Raw genomic sequence first — 20,006 nt, forward strand, 5'->3', positions numbered from 1 at the left:
TTGTACTATCGTTAGTTAGCTTTATGTGATTTATGTCTCCTATCCCCAGCTGACTTCATAGTTCCCTGAGGGTAGTGATCACATCTTAAACATCTTTGAATCCTCCACAGCACTTAGGAATATTGTTACTGGGTGACTGGATCCTGAGACAGCCCTTGTCCTAAGACAGGAGTGTCCACTGGAGAATGTTTAAAGGATGAAAATAGATTTGAGTTAGATTTTGTTGAGAGGCAACATTTCTGGAGGTTGATAAGAGGAGTGGGCACACGGCTGTGTAGGAATGAGTGTTAGATGACAAGGACCATGCAGCTACCACAGAACTGCTGCAGAACACTGCTGGGTTCAGCTTCTGCAATACAGACTCACACTTAAGCCCTCTATTACTTATTTCCCATCCCTTTTCCTTCTTTGCCCAATTTTCATCCATCTGCTGACTCTTACTATGAACTGATGAACTGCAGCTCTGTAGGCAGATCATTCTCCGCCCTGTAGAAAAACTCGGCTTTTCTCTGAGTGAAAATGCCTCGAAGGAAATATTCTCTGGACATAAAATGGCCAGTTATTTTCTCTCAATGCTTTAAAGACTCCTTTCCATTGCTTTATATCTTTCATTGTTTCTGTTAAGTAGTCATTGAAAGGCTCATGAATTTGGGGTGTTTTGAGTTTGTTTTGTCTTTGTGTTTTGAAGGTAACGATTTCCAGGATCCCCTTTTCCTGGCTGGGTACTGATCTGTAATTTTTGTCCCCTTGTCACCTGGATATGTCGAAAGCTATGCTCAGCTTCAGGAGTCAGCAGATGCCCCAGGCCTGAAGAGCCTCCTCAGATATCAGGCTTACCTTTCTGCATTTCTTTCTTCTCCTAGAACTTACCCTTCTAATTTCTGTACTACCTTGTTAGCTTTCTGATGCTTTTAAGCAGATTTAAAAAAAATATATTTTGTTCATGTGTCTCAGTTATTCAACGTGGGAGTCAGGGCTGCATCACTTACCTTGCCATTACTAGAAGCAGTGCCCACATCCCCACCAAGGATTTTATTACCTGAAATCCAGCAGGGATGTTCATACATTTCTAGAACAGAGAAATAACATGATTAAAGTGGTACTTCAGGAAGATGAACGTGTCAGAGGTATGCGGGACAGAGAGGGGTTGGGAAAAACTCAGTAAGTAGAACAATGAAGAGGCCGTTGGAACAGAGAGCCTCCTAAAGTAAGATTGTATTAGTCAGGGTTCTCTAGAGGAACAGAATCCCTAGGAAGTATAATTATAAAAAGGGGACTTATTAGGTTGATTTACACAACCAGAAGCTGGATAGTCCATAATGGCGGTCTGCAGGCTGGAGAGCTGCAAGAACCAGTAGCTGCACAGTCCAAGAGGCTAAAGCCCCAGAATAAGAGGGATAAACGGTGCTACCCTACTTGGAGACCAAAGGCTTCTAGATAATCAGTCACTGGCAGAGTCCACTTTGGAAGAATGGAGAAGCCAGAGTCTGGTATTCTCAGAGGACCGCAGCAACAATCAAGAATCCATTCAAGAAAAATTGAGCTTGCATCTGCTGCTGTTTCCTTGTTCTAACAAATTTTATTCCATCCAAGCCATCATCTTATTGGATGGTGCTTCCCAAATGTCTCCATTTCAGTTGGCTATCCCACATGCCAATCATTCCTAGACACACCCTAATTGACACACCCATAATCCTCTTATTCTCCTGCATCCTTTTAATCCAATCAGATTGACAATTCAAGTTGACCATTACAAAGATGAAAGCAAAGTAGAGGATGAGTCTGGGTTTTTTACATTGGATGGGCCAAAATGAGTCTTGGCTCCCAGACTTACTAGCAGATTACTTTTCAGCATTTCCCCAAGCTATCTCCCCTTGTCTGTCGTAAGGATAATCAAGTCCCTACCTCCTGGTATTGAAAAAGTTAACAGAGCTCATATAAAACCTTAGTGTTAGTACCTGGCACATAGATAGTGTTCAATAAATAGTAGCCATTGCATTACTATTCCATGATCTAAGTCTCAGCTACATAGATGAAAATTCAAAATAGCTGTTAATGACAGTGATTAGGACCATGACATTGTCCACCTCATGGAAGACCATTCATGCTATATGAATCCATAGTGAGTATCGTGCATGCCTTTATGCAGCAGCCCTAGCATCAGTGACATTCATCATAAGTAGGTTTTGCTTCCTGAAGTTAATTTAGCCCTGGGTTAACTGTGGTCTGAAAATAATAAAAGGAAAATTCCAGAAGTAAACCATTCATAAGTTTTAAATTGCACATTCTTTGGAATAGGATGATTAAAATCTCTTACCTTGATGCTCTATCCTGCATGGGATGTAGACCATTTCTTTGTCCTGTGTATCCCAGTGGTATATCCACTCATTAGTCACTTAATCTCAGGTGTCAGATCAGTTGTCATAGTATTGTAGTGCTTATGTTCAAGTGACCCTTATTTTACTTAAAATAGCCCCAGAGGGCAAGAATAGTTATGCTGGCTATTTGGATGCTCAGGAGAAGCCACCAGTTTCTTTAATTGAAAAGATGAAAGCTCATCATAGACATGTATAAAACGAAAAACCACAACATACACAGGATTTGATATCATTAGTGGTACAAGCATCTGGTGGGAGTATTGGAATGTAAATGCCATGGAAAAGCAGAGCTCTCAGGTACCCACAATGAGCTGAACTGATTTACAGATGGGTGTCATGGTTTTGAAGTTGAGCCCGACCCTAGATCTCAAAGGTACAATGATAGCTGATTGCACAAAATGCCTTTTGTCAGGCCCAGTGGTAGATATTTTAACTTTTTTTACTTCCTTTGAAGCAGAAGTTACTCACATTTTAGGTTCACAGAATATAAAATCAGCATTTGATTCTTAACCCAGTGTATAAGAATAGAAGTTCAACACAACAAAAACAAAGAATCAGATTATGAGGCTTCATATTACAAAAGCATTCATATAATCATAGTTAACCTTGGAACTCATCTCTCTGAAGTGTCTCTCTCTTCTAGATGATCAAAGAGTGGACCAGAAAGATGGAGTGACAAGCCCAAGGACACACACCAGCCACAGTAGTCAGGACTAGAACACAAAGTCCTGATATCTGTGTACTTTGATTCTCTTAGGCAAAAAATAGCTCCTCAGTGTCTTCTCCACTTAGCTCCTGCCTTCCCCAGCTCAATTCAGGTTTCACGAGGCCTGGGTATTTGTGCCCAGAGAAGACTTACAGAAATAAGAACAGTGGTGTGTCACCCTGCATTTCAGTAATAAAAACTAAAAAAATATATGCCAAGTAGGCATCTTTGCTTTTCAGTACTCAGCCCAGTCTTTTAATCTCTAGAAACAGATTTTGCTTTTAGTGACCACTAAACAATCAAGTTGTGGTAGTAGGCTTAAGGTAGAATTCCCCTTCTACTTTCCTTCTTAGAAAGCCACATAGTTATATGCTCATCCTCTGATAAATATCCAATGGAAAACTTTCTGTTCTGTTTAATGCAGCAAGACCACTAGTAATTTATTACATGTCCAGTGTGTGGGAGATGGGACTGGGTATACAATCAAGTGAAAAAGAGGATATGTCTTCATGTAAATGAGTTAGCTTTTCATTGTGCATCTCTGGGGATGTCCTAGCTATTTAAAAAAAAATGAAATAAGTGAAGTTCTTTCTAAGGATTTCCCCTACTTTGATTAAATACCCACTCTGTTTACTTTTCTTAAAAAAAGCCCTCTTAAAATTAATAGCAGTCATGATTTAAGAGTTTTAAAATTTGGGTCAACCACCAATCCCTCTTGCTTAGGCATTGGCCTTGAGCACTCTTTTTGGTGGGGATGGGATTGTCCATTTTTTTCCTGGGGACTTAGGACATTGTTTATATTCAGGGGTCACAGTAAAGTGTGCACACTGTGACTTCTTATAAGGTTGACCCTCTGGTAGGGCTGGAGGTGGAGGGGACTTTATTTGGCTCTCTGTGTGTTAACAACCATGACGATGATGATTAACAAAAATGTGATCTTCATATACATTGTGCAATTGGAGAATTTTAACATTTTTCATAGATGATTTCACAATCACCTATGTTGAAACTGCTGAACAGTTTCATCAGTGTTTCTGTTGTAGCTGTTAGCACATAGGGCATATCTGTCAGGATGTAGGGTTAAATGACTCTTCAAGAAAAAGAGAAGAATAAACCCCAGATACTTTCTCCTTCAAGTCTAGTGTATACTTCAATATACATTTTGGGTAAAATGTGAAACGATATACATAAAAATAAATTTTATTAAAACTATTAATAATTTCTGGACATGTTTGATTTCCATATGTCTTAGTCCATTTTCTGTGGCTATCACAAAATACTGAGGTTGGGACTTCGTGAAGAAAAGGGGTTTATTTAGCTCACAGTTCTGAAGGTTCAGGGGTATAGCTCCAGCATCTGGTTGACTCTGTTGATGACACCAGGTCTGATGACAGCACAATAAAGCAGGAGTGTGTTTAGAAGAGGAATTCAGGGGAGCTGCCAGGCTCACTTTAACAATCCATTCCAACAGGAACTAATCTAATCCTATAGGACTCGACCCACTCCCAGAGCATGAATCCATTCATGAGGATGGAGTCACTTGGCCTAATTCCCTTATAGCAGGTCCTTTCTTAAAGGGTATGCCACCTCAATACCACCACACTGAGGACCAAGCTTCCAGCATATGAGCCTTTGGGGAACAAACCACAGCTTTATAGTATTTTGGCTAAGGAAGAGATTTATTTTGAGTTTTGGCTGGCTGTTAGAAAGGCATGCCATATAAATAGTGATGGCCCAACATATATATGGTGCAGTAAAATATGACAGACCAATGGAGAAGATCTGTCAGCCAGAATGACGACTTGGTAGGAAGTCACAAAATATTCAAGAAATTCATGTGTAAATATTAAAGAGATTCTAGAGTGTGATCCAGGGACCTGGGAGCTTGTTAGAAGTGTAGAATCACAGGTCACCTAGAATACCGAATTGAGATTCCTACCTGTATTAAAGTTTATGAAGTGCTGGTCTAGATTTCATAATCAGATCTTACCTTTACCACTAACAAGACTGACCATAACTTTCATTTCCTTAAATCCTTAAGTTTCTTCTTCAGTTCTGGGATGTTGAACAAAGTCCTAGGTTTTGTTTTTCCAGGACTTGGAAGGTCAGTCGTGTCTCAAGCATCTGCCCTGTTGCTGGACACCTACCTGAAGGCCTTTGCATTATCTTTGCCTATGTTGGTGTCTTAGAGACAACAGAAAACTACACTGTCAGAGTTCTGGAGGCTAAAAGTCTAAAATCAAGGTGTCAACAGGGCCTTGTTACCCCTGAAGGCTTGGGGAGGATCCGTCCTTCTTTCTTCAGCTTGTAGAAGCTCCAGGTATTCCTTGGCTGGTCATGGAGTCGCTCCAATCTCTGCTTCTTCCTTTACATAGCTATCTGCCCTCTGTGTCTTCACATGACATTCTTTGTATGTCAGTGTCTTCAATACCCTTTTCTTATAAGGACATCAGGACACTGTTATCCTCTGGTCACAACATTTTCATCAGCCAGTCAGGATATAACCTTGTTTTATGTATTTTCTGTTTAAACACAACTTAGTTAATGCACATTGTTGGTTGATTAATATTGAATTCACAGCCACTGTATGTAGCACTATAACTCATGCCCAAGTGAAGCTCATCTCATTACATGTATTTTCTCCAGAAGGAACATGACAGCCTTGTTTTGCTTAGGAGCAATACACAGTACTTCAGTACCACTCTTAGAGGCTATTTTAAATGGTAAAATGACCAACAAAAAACACAAGAGTGTGGAAAATGTCACACTAAATAGACCGTGAAAAGGACATTTGTTTCCAGTAGGAGAGCAGAAACAGGAAGGTAAAATGTGCCTTGTTCAAAATCAGCTGGGACTGTGCATACCAGGTGAATTGTGTCCATCCCCGCCCACTTTGCATGTGTATGCAACAACCACAAAACACCATAAGTATTGATTTATTGGTAACCAATAAATTTTAGTAAGTAGGCAAATTCACATTTACAGAATTTGGAAATAATGTAGATATTTGTATCTTCCCTCACAGGCTGTAGTTTTAGTGACAGAAGCCTTTTTGAAATATCTCAGATGATCATTTTTTTTTTCAACATGGGTTATTTGTTTAAAAAAAAGAGAGAGAAGGGAAGAAATATAATATTATTATGACTATGAACTGGAATCAGGGCTATTTGCGTATGCCTCTTGTATTTCCACATTACTGAGGGTAGGCACAATGGCACCACTTATGCATGTTATGTTGGCCCCTCAGAAGAACTGGAGGCTGTTGCTGTCTCGTAGGACTACTGTAGCTGCCCCCCACTCCTGCTCTTCCTTCTTCCCCCACTCTGTGTCTTAAGATCTTCTCCTAAGGAAGGATCTGACTGGTTTAGTGGACACCAATTCATGGGACAGAGCCCTAGGTCCACTCAGACCACTGTCCCTTGGTATAATCTTCTATGTATAGCTTTGCCCAACACTCTCAGAGCTCTTCTGTAACTCCTTACCATCTTGTGTGTAAGACTCTTCATGTTGGTAATTCCCTTCTTTCCTATCACCTGTTAGACTGAGTTTCAAGATGGCGGGGATTGTCTTATCTTTTCTAGTTCCTGGAACTTCATTCTCAATCTGTGATCTTTGAATGAGTATATGAATGAATGGAATAACTTGGAATCCATGAAGAGCAGCTATACTGGGAACTCCCTGTAGCCATTTCATGTCTTTTATAATGTTTCAAAGGTTCCTGTTACTGTTTCCAAGAATGGAGACTTGGATCCTGCAGATGTTGAGGGGATGGGACCCACCATCAATGGCAGCCCTGACGGGGCTGAACTTCAGAATTGGTCCAGTCCTTATATTGAACATTTCCTGTGTAGAAGGCAGCATTTAGGCTTTGTAGGGTTATAAAAAGAATATATAAGAAGTGAACTCCTATTCCCAAAGAGTTTACAATTTGCTTAGGTAGAGAGGGTACACACAGCTGAAAAGTTTATAGGTCAAGTAAGAGATAAGATTAAAGACTTGACTTACAACAGCTACCCTAAAGCAATGTTTGATTTTCAAATGAGTGGTGCAAGATCTGCGTGTATTGTGGGAGTTGGAGGAGGAGGAGGATTCCTTTGGGCTGGAGTGGTCTGGAAAGGCCTTGTGGAGAAGGAGAGTGGACTCTCCCTGAGGATTGGCAAGGCCAGGGAAAGAAGAGCAGAGTGCTTGGTATGAGCAAGGAGCAGAAGGTGACTGCAACATGAATGGATTAGAAATATGAGAGGGGTACAAGGAAAAGGCAGGTAGCCTCTACTAGTACAGGTGAGGCCCTTCATGGTGCACGTCATGACGCTTGCACTCTGGCACTAGTTGGGGTAGGGCAAGCTGGAAAAGAGATATTGATCACCTCATTCCACGTTCAACTGGATATAATTTTAAGAACTTATTTTAAGGAGAAATGAGTTCCACAAACAAGAGACAGTTAAGGGTTGAAAAGAGGGCTGGGGTATAGCTCAGTTGGTAGAGTGCTTGCCTTGCATGCACAAGGCCCTGGGTTCAATCCCCAGCACCACCACCAAAAAAAAGGGGGGGGGGGAGTTGAAAAGAGGATTATAATGTCACATTGTTCACAATGTCCTATAGTGAGGAGACTTGAATTAGCATCAACTTTGCTTTCAGATCCTAGATTAAATATAAATTTAGACATAAATAGGGTGAAGAAGAGTAGACTGTGTGGAAGATGCTTTGTTAGTGATTCCACTCAGCTATATTTTGATGGATGAGGGAAAGTTTTAGAAAGGAATTTGGAAGGAGTGGGGAGAGGCATTGTGTGGGCTGATGAGGAAAGATGTTCAGACCAGGGAGTGATTTGCGAAAGGAAAGTTAAGTTGAAGGAAAAGGGGATGATTTCAGGTCAGAGGAGAGGACTGTACTGAGGACAAATGCTTGAGGAAGCAAATAAGAGATTAATCAGAGTAAGAGCAGAGTTGAAGCAAGGATAAATGCTGGTGATCTCTGAAAACAGATATAGTCAGGAGGAAATGGCTGGTAGTGAAAAACCTTGGGGGTAACCAAATTAATTGATTCCTTTAGAACTCTCAAGTTCCAGTATTGGGGATTCAAGGCATTTCTATAGCCCATATCCCCAAAAGGAACCAACTGGTTATCATAACTCTTTATAACAAAACTATTTTGTTCCGGCATCCTTGGATTTTGGAAGAATAATACTTTAAAAGTATTGTAAAATACTGGTCCTCTGAATGCCTGGTATGTTGAAGATTTCTGCTATAAACATAGCTAGAATGGGAGGGGGTAAAATAACATGAAGCAGTCACTGAGGGGGTTCTGAATCTCCTGGCTAGCTGGGTGTCTGCAAGACCAGGTCTACCATGTCCATAGGTCCCTTCAACTAAAAGCCAGCTCAGAGAATGGCAGGAACTGGGCCATTCCACCACCCCAACCAAGATAGGATGAACAGGATAGATAAGTAGGAGCAGGTGGCCAGAGGGCAATACCCCTGAATACACTCACCTAGAGCCCCAACCCTGAGGAAGGGGAAAAAAAGCAGGGATGATATAGACAAGACAGTAACAGAAATACCTAATGTTATCTTTCTTTTGCTTTTGCAGAAGGGTACCATGCCAGTGGAAAGGATGCGGATGCGCCCATGGCTGGAAGAACAGATAAATTCAAACACAATACCAGGGCTAAAGTGGCTTAATAAGGTAAGTGTGTGCATATGCATGTGCATGTGAGAGATTGAGATTGAGAGGTCCTGGCTGAGAACATGCCCCCATGGACCACCAAAAGTAAAAATTGTTATTTGTGTTCAAAATCTCAGACTCAATTCATTACAAAAACCAACCAACAAACTATGGTCATAGAACATCAAGTTATCATATCAAAAAAGTTTTTATCATTAGCTCAGAAAGTTACCTCAATCCTGAGTTCCCAGTCGCAGCTCACCTTGGGATTCTGGATACCTTTTTGGGAAGCTCTCTGCTATGGTTTTCTTTAGTGACTGTTTAGTCAGCTTTTTCCATCACTGTGACCAGAAGTTCTGATAAGAACAATGCAGAGGAGGAAAAGTTTATTTGGGGGCTCATGGTTTCAGAAGTCTCAGTCCATAGATGGCAGACTTCATTGTTTTGGTCTGAGATTGAGGCAGAGCATCATGGCGGAAGGGCAGAGGAAGGCTGCTTGGGACCAGGAAAACAGGAAGTAGAGTGAGAGAGAGGGACAGAAACCTCTGCTTACCGGGGACATAAGATAAACCTAAAGACATGCCCCCAGTGGCCTACCTTCTCCAGCCATCTCTTATTTGCTTCCTCTGAATTGGTCCAGTCCTTACACTGAACATTTCCTGTGTAGAAGGCAGCCTACCTGCCTATAACCACCACCAAGTCAATCCATATCAGTGGACTAATTCACTGATGAGGTTAAGGCTCTCATTTCACCTCTTAACTGCTGGGAGCCATCCATGAACTGTGCATGAACCAAATGGGCATGGAAGCCATTGGGTAGGAAAGTCTGGTATCTGGGAACTCCCAGTGGCAGTCCTGCTGGTTTGAGACCACCACATGTGATATCCTGCCTAGCTCTGTCAGAGTCCTCAGTGCACTGGAGCCACATAGCCACACAGCCTCTCAGAGATGAGTGTGGCTTGCCAAAATGCCAATCAACCTGTTGACTGCAAGACACCATGAAGCAAGATTCCACCTGCTGAAACCTTATCCCTGACTTTGATGTACTCTCCCTTAAATAAAGGACTGGAGCCATTTTCTAGTTGTTTGGTTCTATCTCCTATGTGGACTAGAGGACCTATTAGGAGCTCCTCTTTTTTGAACCTAATTTCTGGCTCTGTCTCTTATTTCTTTACTAAATATTTCAAACTTCCTCCAGTTGGCTCATCACCATCTAAGCAGGAAACTGCCCTGGTAGGGTGCGGGCCGCCCCTTGATACTGAACTTTCACGCATAGTCTCACACATGAGCTTTTGAGGGAGACTCATATCTAACTCATAACAGTGCCCTTGCCCTTTTCTTTAGTCTCTAGAGTTCTTTCTTGCTTCTCCTATCTTTCTAGGATAAAAGGACATGGAAACGCTGCCATTTTATATTGGGAATGGAGCATACTGATTTTTTTCCCAAATGCTCTCAATGTAAAGAGCTTTCATTTTTGTCTTTTAAAAATACTCATTTTTATCTTTACATGAAACCTTGTTGGTATTCCCACTTGTCTTAAAAAAAGAAGTTGCTTATCATTTACAACTCCCTCAACGCACACATGTACACACAAATACTCCTTTATTTTGTTAACCTCAGAACTATCAGTCTAATCAATCTTAGCTATTGAGGGTGCATCATGAAGAGATAATGCATGCAAAAATAACAAACATCTAAAAATGTGTAGTTATAATTTAGAAAAGTGACTCGATGTGATATGTCATGCCTGTTTTAAGGAGGCCCAAGGGAGAAGTTTCTCTCCTGCTACCAGGAACAATTGCAATTCTTCTGAGCAAATGTCTTTTTCCTAGTCACCATCCCCCAACCCTTTTCTTTTTTAATCTTAAGGACATGATGAATAATTTAGCTGGTCAGGCTTTATCTTTGTTCCAGGTGCAAGAGCTTAGAGCCAGATTGCAGATTGTGTCCTGCTTCTAACAAGGGAAGAAGGTGCTGCAGCAATTTTTCTTTAATATCACTCCTGGCTTTATTTTATCTTTTTAGATATCTCAAATCTTATTTCTTTTTGTTCTTTTTCCCTTGTCCATTTATTTTGAACTCAATGTTCCTGTATTTGATTGTAAGCTTTCTGTCGAAGGAACCGCTGAGCTAGAGCCAGTCCTTGTTCCTGTATTTGAATACGGCAAGTGAGTCCTTTCTGAAACAAGGTGCTCGTTTTGTGCGTTCTATTGTGGCACCTTGAGGCCTCAGACAATATATTTTTCTATGCTTGTTCTATCTATTGTGTTTTTAGATTTAGATACATAATTATCCTTTTCCAAAGAAACAAATAAGAAACCAGGTTGTTTCTTCTACAGCTCAGTTAGCAGCGGTATATGAAGGTAGAAGGAAAGGGAGTTGGAGACATATAGGGTAACAAATAAAAAGAGCAAAAGCTAACATTTGTTAAGTGCCCCATTCCCAGGTACTCTTCTAAGCAGGGCCTATGTGTTAATTCACATGATCCCCACTGTGGAAGGCATGGGGAGGGTAAGTAGGATTCTATTTTGAATAACAAGAAAACATTTTCTGTCTTGATTTAGTGTAAGATTGAAGTAGATGTTCCTGAATTTGAAGAAAGTTGTCTGTTTTCTCTTTTTTCTTATTCTAAAACGAGCCTCTGTATGTGGAGAACATGCAATGCCATCAGGCCTCCTGTGTCAAGTAGGCACCTGATAGGCTGTAGTTGGTCGTGCTCTATAGGAAGTTGAATGATGCCCCCACCCCCAGGGTATGTCCCCATTCTAACCTCCAGAACCTGCAGCCTTATTTGGAAAAAGGGTGTTTGCAGATGCAGCGAAAGACTTCAAGTTGAGACAGTTGTCTTTATAAGACGCACTCATGCACACACACGCATACACACACACACACACACAGGAGAACCCATGTGAAAACACTGAGACTGTTGTGACACAGCCACAAGCCAAAGAACTCCTGGAGCCACCACAACCTGAAGGAGGCAAGGATTCTTCCCTAGAGTTTTTGAAAGGAATGCAGGCCTGCTGACACCTTAATTTCAGATTTCTGGCTTCCCAGTCTGGGATAGAATAAGTTTCTGTTACTATAAGCTGTCCTGGTTGTAGTCTTTTGTTATAGCCTTAGGAAATCAAGGCACCCTCCAAGGATCGTCCTCTGCAGGACTGTCCATGGAGGCCTCTCTTTTTCCATCCACTCTGTCCATGTTTTTCTGATCTAAAACCAAAAGGCAAATGGATATCTTTTTGCATAACTGAACACTTAGTCCCTCACAGATGGTCCTTCTCTGCTGGTCTTCATTCATTTGCTCTTGGCGTGAGAGTTCTCTTTCTAAGTAGGAGTAGGGAAGGGGACTTCTTTAGCATCTTGTGGGCTCTTCTGCTAGAGCTGTACATGAGCCCAGCTGGTGGAAGGGCTGCTGACCACTGCTGCCCCTCAGGACAATGCTGGCACAGTATGGCCTGGTGTTCCCTGTCAGGTAGGGGTCCCACTGGGACCTAGCCACAGCAGGCATGTGGCTGTGTTTGTGCCCACAGGCAGTGCCATCATGGTCACTGCAGACCTTGGATGGGGTCAGGGTATCATCTCTCCAAAGCTACATTCCCATGGGCATTTAAAAAAAATATTTTTAAAATTTGTTCTAATTAAGTACACATGACAGTAGAATGCACTTTGACACATCATACACAAATGGAGTATAATTTCTCTTTCTTCTGGTTGTACATGATGTAGAATCACACCAGTTGTGTAATCATATATGTACATAGTGTAATAATGTCAGATTCATTCTACTATCCTTCCTACTCCTATACCCCTTCTCTCCCTGCACTTTCCTCTACCCAATCCAAAGTACCTCTGTTCTTCCCAACTCTCCACCCTTATTGTGAATTAGCATCTGCATATCAGAGAAAACATCTGGCCTTTGTTTTGGGGACTGGCTTATTCTGCCTAGCATATTCTCCAGCTCCATCCATTTACTGGCAAATGCCATAATTTCATTCTTCTTTAAAGCTGAATAATACTCCATTGTGCAATACACCACATTATCTTTATCCATTCATCTTTTGAAGGGCACTTATGTTGGTTCATAGTTTAGCTGTTGTGAGGTGAGCTGCTATAAACATTAATTACATTAATGAGGCTGCATCACTGTAGTATGCTGATTTTTTTTTTTTAGGTTTCTTGTTGATTTAGACTTGTTGGGATTCATCTGTCCACATAAATATTTCATCCAGAGCCTAATATTTCCTTTCCATTCACAAGCATCCCTGCCCAAGAATCCCTGTTTTTAGTTTGAGTAGTTTAATCTCTTTCTCACTAAGACTGCAGGGACTAAGAAAGCAGAGTCTGCCCCTGGGTCTTTGATTTACTTATGCCTTAGTTAGTGTTGCAGTCCACTTTGTGTTGCTGTAACAAAATACCTGAGCTTGGGTAACTTATCAAGTTTATTTGGCTTACAGTATTATAGCTAGAATGTCCAAACAGCAGGGTGCCCATGTCCTGGTGAGGGCTTCCTTAACTGCTTTACAACATGGCAAAGAAGTAGAAGGGGCCAAGTGTGTAAACAAGAAAGAAAGGCATCTAGAAGGACCCTGACTTGCTCTTACAATTGCCACTCTTAAGGGAACTATTCCACTCTTACCAGATCTGATCCTCTCCTGTGAGACAGCAGTGGTGCATTCAGTAGTCCTCTTTAACTAATTATCCACTATTAGACTCCATCTCTTAAAGGTTCTACCACCTCAATACCTCCACACTCGGGACCAAGGAAACTTTGGAGGATGCTCTCTAACCACATCCAAATCATAGCCGTTGAATTCAGAATGTGTCCTATTTATGGTGCAATCTCCAGGCTCAGAAACCCCACAAACAGTGCATGGCGATCTTGTCACAGCTGTCCAGGCCTCCCGCCTGCTGAGCAGGAGGCACTCCATAAGCATTGTTCTGCGAATGCATGGATGCAGGTTGTGTTCTCGAGGAGGAGCAATGTTGGTGGCTGTGTTTTTGTTCTGTTAGGATTATCAGACTTATCAATAGTGAGTTAGCCATTGTCACAGGATTATCAGAGTTATCAATCGTGGATTGGCCATTGCCACATCTCTCTCTTCAGTGAAGCCTTTCCAACTCAGTACATTCTTAGTAAAAAACAAACAGGTGATTAATTACTGGCTAAATTTGTTTCCATTTCCTCCTCCTAATAAATTTGAAGGAGGGAAGAAATGGATTAGGTCATTTGCATTCCTTCAAAGGAACAGGAAGTTTGTCAAAGCAGTATTATATGTGGCTTATGAATGGGGCTGGGGCTTGAACAACTTCTTTTTATTATGAGTAGGTTTGGATAGTCTAATGATTAGGATGAATAGAATAGCAAATTCCCATATGCCCACATCTTAGATCTATTAATTTTTGTTGTATTTTTGTGTGTGCATGCATATGCATGCGTGTGTGTGTGTGTTTGTGTGTGTGTGTGTGTGTGTGGTATTATAAAGCCACTCTCTGACAATGTATGTTTATAAGATTTAAGGACATATCAGCAATGCTGTTATCAATTAGGTAAAGTTAATAATTTTCAATGTCATCATTATCCCATTCATATTCAAATGACTTTAGTTTTCCCAGAATATCTTTTTACAGCTGATTCACCTGATTCATTCAATCAGACTCTTAAAAGAAAGCTCACAGGTTGTGTTTGGTTTTATGACTCGAAGCCTCTTCTGATGTGAACAGCATCCTGTGTTCTTTTTGTTTTCCTTCTTGCCCTTGCCTGTTGAAAGGGTCTAGGGTAGTTCTGGAATTGTCCAAATTCGTGGTGTCTCTGGGCCGTTTATTTAGGAAGAAGGAGGCAGACACTGCCAGGCTCATTGTTTCCCATCCTGGTTATTGATGTTCTTAGTGCATGTGGGAGATCCCCTGGGATGCAGGCACTGAGGCCACTGCCCAGGCACAGAGACCATTCGACACTGCCAGTCTTTTCCTTTTCTTTACTTGAAAACAGGCTTGTGTTTGTGTCAACATCAGGCTGTCTCTGCCCCAAGTAAGAAGTCCAAAACAAAACAAAAAAGCAAACTGATCAGAATATCTTAAAAATATTGGAAGAAAGAAGAGAGAGATAACTGGACTAGTTTTTGCAGGAGCCAAAGTGTGTGTTCTGCACTGTGCAAGAGAATCACAGATGCTTTTCAGAGCTCAGGCAGTGCTCGTGTCTTCTGCCCTCTGATGGGCTGGTCGCGGAGTCTACAAAGACACATAGCAGCACTGTCACTGTCCCTCAGAACACAGGGATCTATGACTTGAACATTCACTCAGTAGAATCTCTTTTGATTTAAAAATGAATCTCACCTTTTACCTTTCAACATGGTCTTTTTAAAAACGGTATCTGTGATATGCTTATTTTAGTAGTTTCTTCTTTATTTTTTTTTTGCAATAATTTTTTTAAAAAACCCATGTAACTAGTCAAAAGTTACATGGAAGTTTTTTTTTTTTTAAATCTACCATTTTAACTATTTTAAGTGTGCAGTTCAGTGAGAATAAGTCCATTCATGCTCTTGTGCAAACCATCCTCATGTAGTTCCAGAACTTTTTTATCCTGTCAAAAGGAAACACTGTACCCTATAAGCTGTCAGAGGCCATTTCTTCCTCTCTTAGCCCAGGGCAACCACTAAGCTACTTTTCTGTCTATAAAACTTTGCCTTCTCTGGATATTTCATATAAATGGAATCATTCAATATTTGTCCTTTGGATCCGGCTTCTTGTAGCACAACTTTTAAAAGTTCATCCTCAGCTGGGCATGGTGGCACACACCTGTAATCCCAGGGGCACAGGAGGCTGAGGCAGAAAGCCAGCCTCAGCAAAAGTAAGGTGCTAAACAACTCAGAGAGACCCTGTCTCTAAATAAAATACATAATAGAGCTGGGGATGTGGCTCAGTGGTGAGTGCCACTGAGTTTAATCTGCGGCACCAAAAAAAAAAAAAAAAAAAAAAGTTCATCCTTGTGGTAGCATTTTTAATTCCTTTTTGTGGCTAAATATGCAATATTTTGTATATACATTCATCAGCTGATGGAAAGGTGAGTTGTTTGCATCTTGAGGCTTTTGTGAGTAGAGCTACCATGCACATTTATATATCAGTTTTTGTTTGGACACCTGTTGTAGTCTTAGGCTATGTAACCAGGGGTAGAATTACTAGATCAACTGGTAATTGTGTTTTACCTTTTTGAGGAATGGCTAAGCTGTTTTTTCGAAGTGGCTGCACTATTTTATATTCCTTCCAGCAGCATAGAAGAGTTCTAGTTTCTCTGCATCCTCATCAACACTTTTTATTTTCTTTTTTTGCTTTTTGTCATTGTAAATTTTTAAAATTCCAGCCATTCTTGTAGGTGTGAGGTATTTGTTGCTTTGATTTGCAGTTCCTTAATGACTTAATGAGGTTCAGCATCTTTTCATGTGCTGTTTATTTGTTTATTGAGAGAGGTATATTTGGGTCTTTTGCCAATTTCAAGAAGAGCCATTGTGGATTATCTATCTATCTATCTATTTATTTATTCGCAGTGCTGGGGATGGAACTCAGTGCTGCATGCATGCTAGGCAAGTGCTGTACCACTGAGCCACACCTCCTGCCCCTCCTTGGTGGATATTGCAGGGTTTGGTAGCTGTTTTTTTTCTTTAATTTTTTTATTCTAATTTATTACCTATGACAGCAGAATGCATTACAATTCATATTACACATATAGAACACAATTTTTCATATCTCTGGTTGTATACAAAGTATATTCACACCATTCATGTCTTCATACATGTACTTTGGATAATGATGGCCATCCCCTTCTACCATCATTTCTAACCCCATGCCCCCTCCCTTCCCCTCCTACCCCTTTTATTTAATTTCATGATTTTTACATGGTTTCTGTGAGACTAGATTTGATTGTGTGTGTGTGTGTGTGTGCATGTGCACAAATGCTTTTAAGGATCTGCCTTACCTTTATCAGCTTTGTGCCTTGCAAGGTAGACTTTACATTGTGTTGTTCCAGAACTCTCTTGGTCTACCAAAAAAAGTACAACAGCAAACTTTTCAGGATCTGTGTCTTTCAGCAGAAAGTTTTAGATTGTGTGTGTGTGCATTTCAGGAAAATTATTTCATTGGAAATCAGTTCTTTTTCATTTATATTCATGTTCATGTGAACATAAAAAAAAAGCTGCATTGAAGGATTTTGTTTTCAGATTTTTCATGTACAGTAACAACAACAACAAAAAAAACCCTTTTCTTTGCACTTTGGCCTACCTGAGATGAGACTCTGCAATGGCTACAAATGACACAGAATGAATAATGAAGAGTTTATGAAAAGGTCTCTCACTTTCAGTTCTTCTTTATTAACGACTTTTAAAAATATGGTAGAATTTTCCCTTGTAACAGTTTTTGGGAAACTCTTCAACATTCTGAAATATTTTCAGCTTAGTGAAGAGGTTCTGAGTCCCTGTAGGGATCGCTGGGACGCTTTCTGGATTTCACCATGTAAGACCAAAGTGGTGGGAAATCCCTCCTGATGTTCCCTTTCCTTCCCAGTGCATGCACCCTGAACTTAGCAGTAATCAGGACTGCCTGAGAGCTCTTTAAAAAGTGCAGTTCCTGGGCCCACTTTTCACAGAGTCCAGGTCTATCACAGGACAGGGAATCCTCTAACGCCAGGAGATAATATGTAGTGTGAATATGGAATCACTTGACCTTGGTTTGGAACATAGACATTTTTAGTCATAAGTTCCTTGATTTAATATTTTGGTTCTGTTTCTCAGTTTTCTCAACTGAAAAATGAAAATTATATACTTAGTTTGGTAGCTAGTAACTGTGAGATATAAAACTGAGCCCCTTGTGGACATGGGTAGACAAATGTACAGTGCTGCGGGGACCTTTGTCTTTCTGGCTGGATATGACTTTGTTTCTGAAGCTTTAGTTTCTAATCATGTTTTTGCCTGGGTTGTTTTATTAAACAGTTTGGGGTTATCTCTGATTGTAAGAAAGAGAGAGAGAATCTGACAGGATTGTACTCAGGAACTTTTCACCAGAAACTTTATGAGTGTCCTCTCAGAGTCTCTACATTTTTGTTCATACTTCTTGCTATTTCATGCAGGGCTATAGACCTCTAGGGATTAGAACAGGAGACAAAATTCTCTATTTTTGTCAAACACACAAGCAGATGGAGATACTTGGTTTCTGTGACAGTGACCTCAGATACACTCAACTTCCCTTTAGCAGCATAAAGGGTGTGTGTTATTTTTAACTTACCTAAGGCAGCTGGAGTTACTGTTTACCAAATGATGAGAAGAAACTGTAAGGATATGCATTAGAAGTTTCAGTCGGTGACCAGTTATCTATGGTACTGTTAAAAAAAAAAAGACAGGCACAAATTGTGGGACTCTTTGGCACATCCACATCTTCCCTTTGACCCTGGAATACATTCCTACTCTTCCAGGCTCCAAGAGATTCTCACTGTCCTCCAGGGTAGACTGTCAAGATTTGGGACCCTGTGGGGAAGTGGATTTGCTTTATGGTTGATTGTACCATAGACACTCAGAAACTCAGTGGTACTTAGTAGGAAATCTTATTAGCTAGAACTTAAGAACCCTTCGTCATGTTTAGCCAAACCCCATGACTGCAGTTCTTTTTTACCTTCATTAACTCCAGGAAAAGAAGATTTTCCAGATCCCCTGGATGCATGCGGCTAGACATGGGTGGGATGTGGAAAAAGACGCACCACTATTTAGAAACTGGGCCATCCACACAGGTAATCAACCCCCTGTATTGTGTAGCATCAGGTGCTATCATTTGTTTTCATTACACATATAATATATCCTGACTTATGGTCACATCACAGAGAAGTGGTGTTCCACCCATCTTCCAGGACCTCAGTCTTAAAATGGCCCCCAATGTAGTATTCTGATAAATTCCCCAGTGTTACCAGGGCAATACTCATTCATTTGTTCTGGAGCTATAAACTTGGGTTGAATTTGTTTTCCCTAAAGGTAGTCAGGCATATATTTATTCATTACAAAATTCAAGTAGGGAGCTATTTACAGGGATGAAATTTTTACTCAGTGTTTGAAAATCACAAATTATTTCTGCCTGTTGGGCTTTTACCCTTGCGTAGAGTTCACATTGATTCTCCATTCTACCAGTTGATTTTTTTCTCTCAAGCAGTTTGGTAGAAACCATCCCTGCTTGTCTCAGTTTGCCCCAAAGTGTCTAGGTTTTAAAAATAAAATTCTAACATCCTAAGAACCTTCCCCTTCAGTCCCAGACAAAACAGAATGGCTGGTCACTGTGGGCAAAGGCTCGAATGAAAAGGTCTCTCTATAGTACCTGGTCAGCAAGACTTTGTTTCCAGAACTTTTTTACTCTGTGTCTAATTTTTCCTTTTTTTCCCCCCGCCTCTGGCTATTTTGTTAGGAAAGCATCAGCCAGGAATAGATAAACCTGATCCCAAAACATGGAAGGCGAATTTTCGATGTGCCATGAATTCTTTGCCTGATATCGAAGAAGTTAAGGATAAAAGTATAAAGAAAGGAAACAATGCCTTCAGAGTATACCGGATGTTGCCCTTATCTGAACGACCTTCTAAGAAAGGTATAGATATTTACTGACTAAAATAACAATCGCTCAATACATACCACGGTGCCTTTGTGATTTCTTTTATTTCTACAACCATGGTTGCTACAAGGGCAGAGTGCCTGTTAATGCCGTAGGTGATAATTCTGCCCTTACCTCACTTGGAAAAATGTCTTTCAAGGCACCAAAGGCATAAAAGATTCATTTGGAATTTTGATCATGTGTAGATTAAAGTAACAAGTTCACTGAGAGTTTTAGAATTCAATGTAGGGGAAATGTTTCTCTCTCTGTCCACAAATTAATCCCAAACTATTGTTTGTTGCCACAGGAAAGAAACCAAAGACAGAAAAAGAAGACAGAGTTAAGCACATCAAGGTAATCTTCGGTTGTCTAAAGAGAGAGCCAAAATTGGGCCCACATTAATGATTCATGTTCTGTTTCATACAAACAAATAATATGATCTCTGTGGAGTGTTCAGTCTCTCTCAGGTGCTTTATGTGTCTCCTCTTTGGCATGTACTCACCTGCAGAAACAGGTACACATATTCCCCACTTAATCCAATAACACTGAGAAATTTATGAATGAAGTCACAAATTGACACTGTGCTCGACAGTACAAAGCCTGCATCTGGTCACTACAACTGTTGTCTGCCAGTTAGTTCCAACT

At 40.6% G+C, this 20,006-nt stretch overlaps 1 protein-coding gene and 1 non-coding gene across 7 annotated transcripts in view; both read left to right on the forward strand.

Annotated features, from left to right (window-relative positions):
* The window catches only part of Irf2 (interferon regulatory factor 2), an 86,721-nt gene that overhangs the window by 35,230 nt on the left and 31,485 nt on the right, over nt 1-20,006 (forward strand). For all 6 annotated transcript variants that reach the window (XM_046419048.2, XM_046419046.2, XM_046419050.2 and 3 more), the window contains 4 exons: nt 8,673-8,768; nt 18,420-18,519; nt 19,182-19,358; nt 19,669-19,715. In XM_046419048.2, the coding sequence (XP_046275004.1) occupies nt 8,682-8,768; nt 18,420-18,519; nt 19,182-19,358; nt 19,669-19,715 (411 nt within the window). In that variant the 5' untranslated portion in view covers nt 8,673-8,681. The remainder of the gene's footprint in view (nt 1-8,672; nt 8,769-18,419; nt 18,520-19,181; nt 19,359-19,668; nt 19,716-20,006) is intronic.
* Trnaa-ugc (transfer RNA alanine (anticodon UGC)) lies at nt 7,547-7,618 on the forward strand. The gene has a single exon. It is a non-coding gene; the product is annotated as a tRNA-Ala (tRNA).

The sequence above is a fragment of the Marmota monax genome, unplaced genomic scaffold, assembly GCF_021218885.2.
Source record: "Marmota monax isolate L192 unplaced genomic scaffold, Marmota_monax_Labrador192_F-V1.1 WCK01_AAM20220418_F8-fsc00113, whole genome shotgun sequence".
In the NCBI taxonomy this organism is placed as follows: Eukaryota; Metazoa; Chordata; class Mammalia; order Rodentia; family Sciuridae; genus Marmota; species Marmota monax.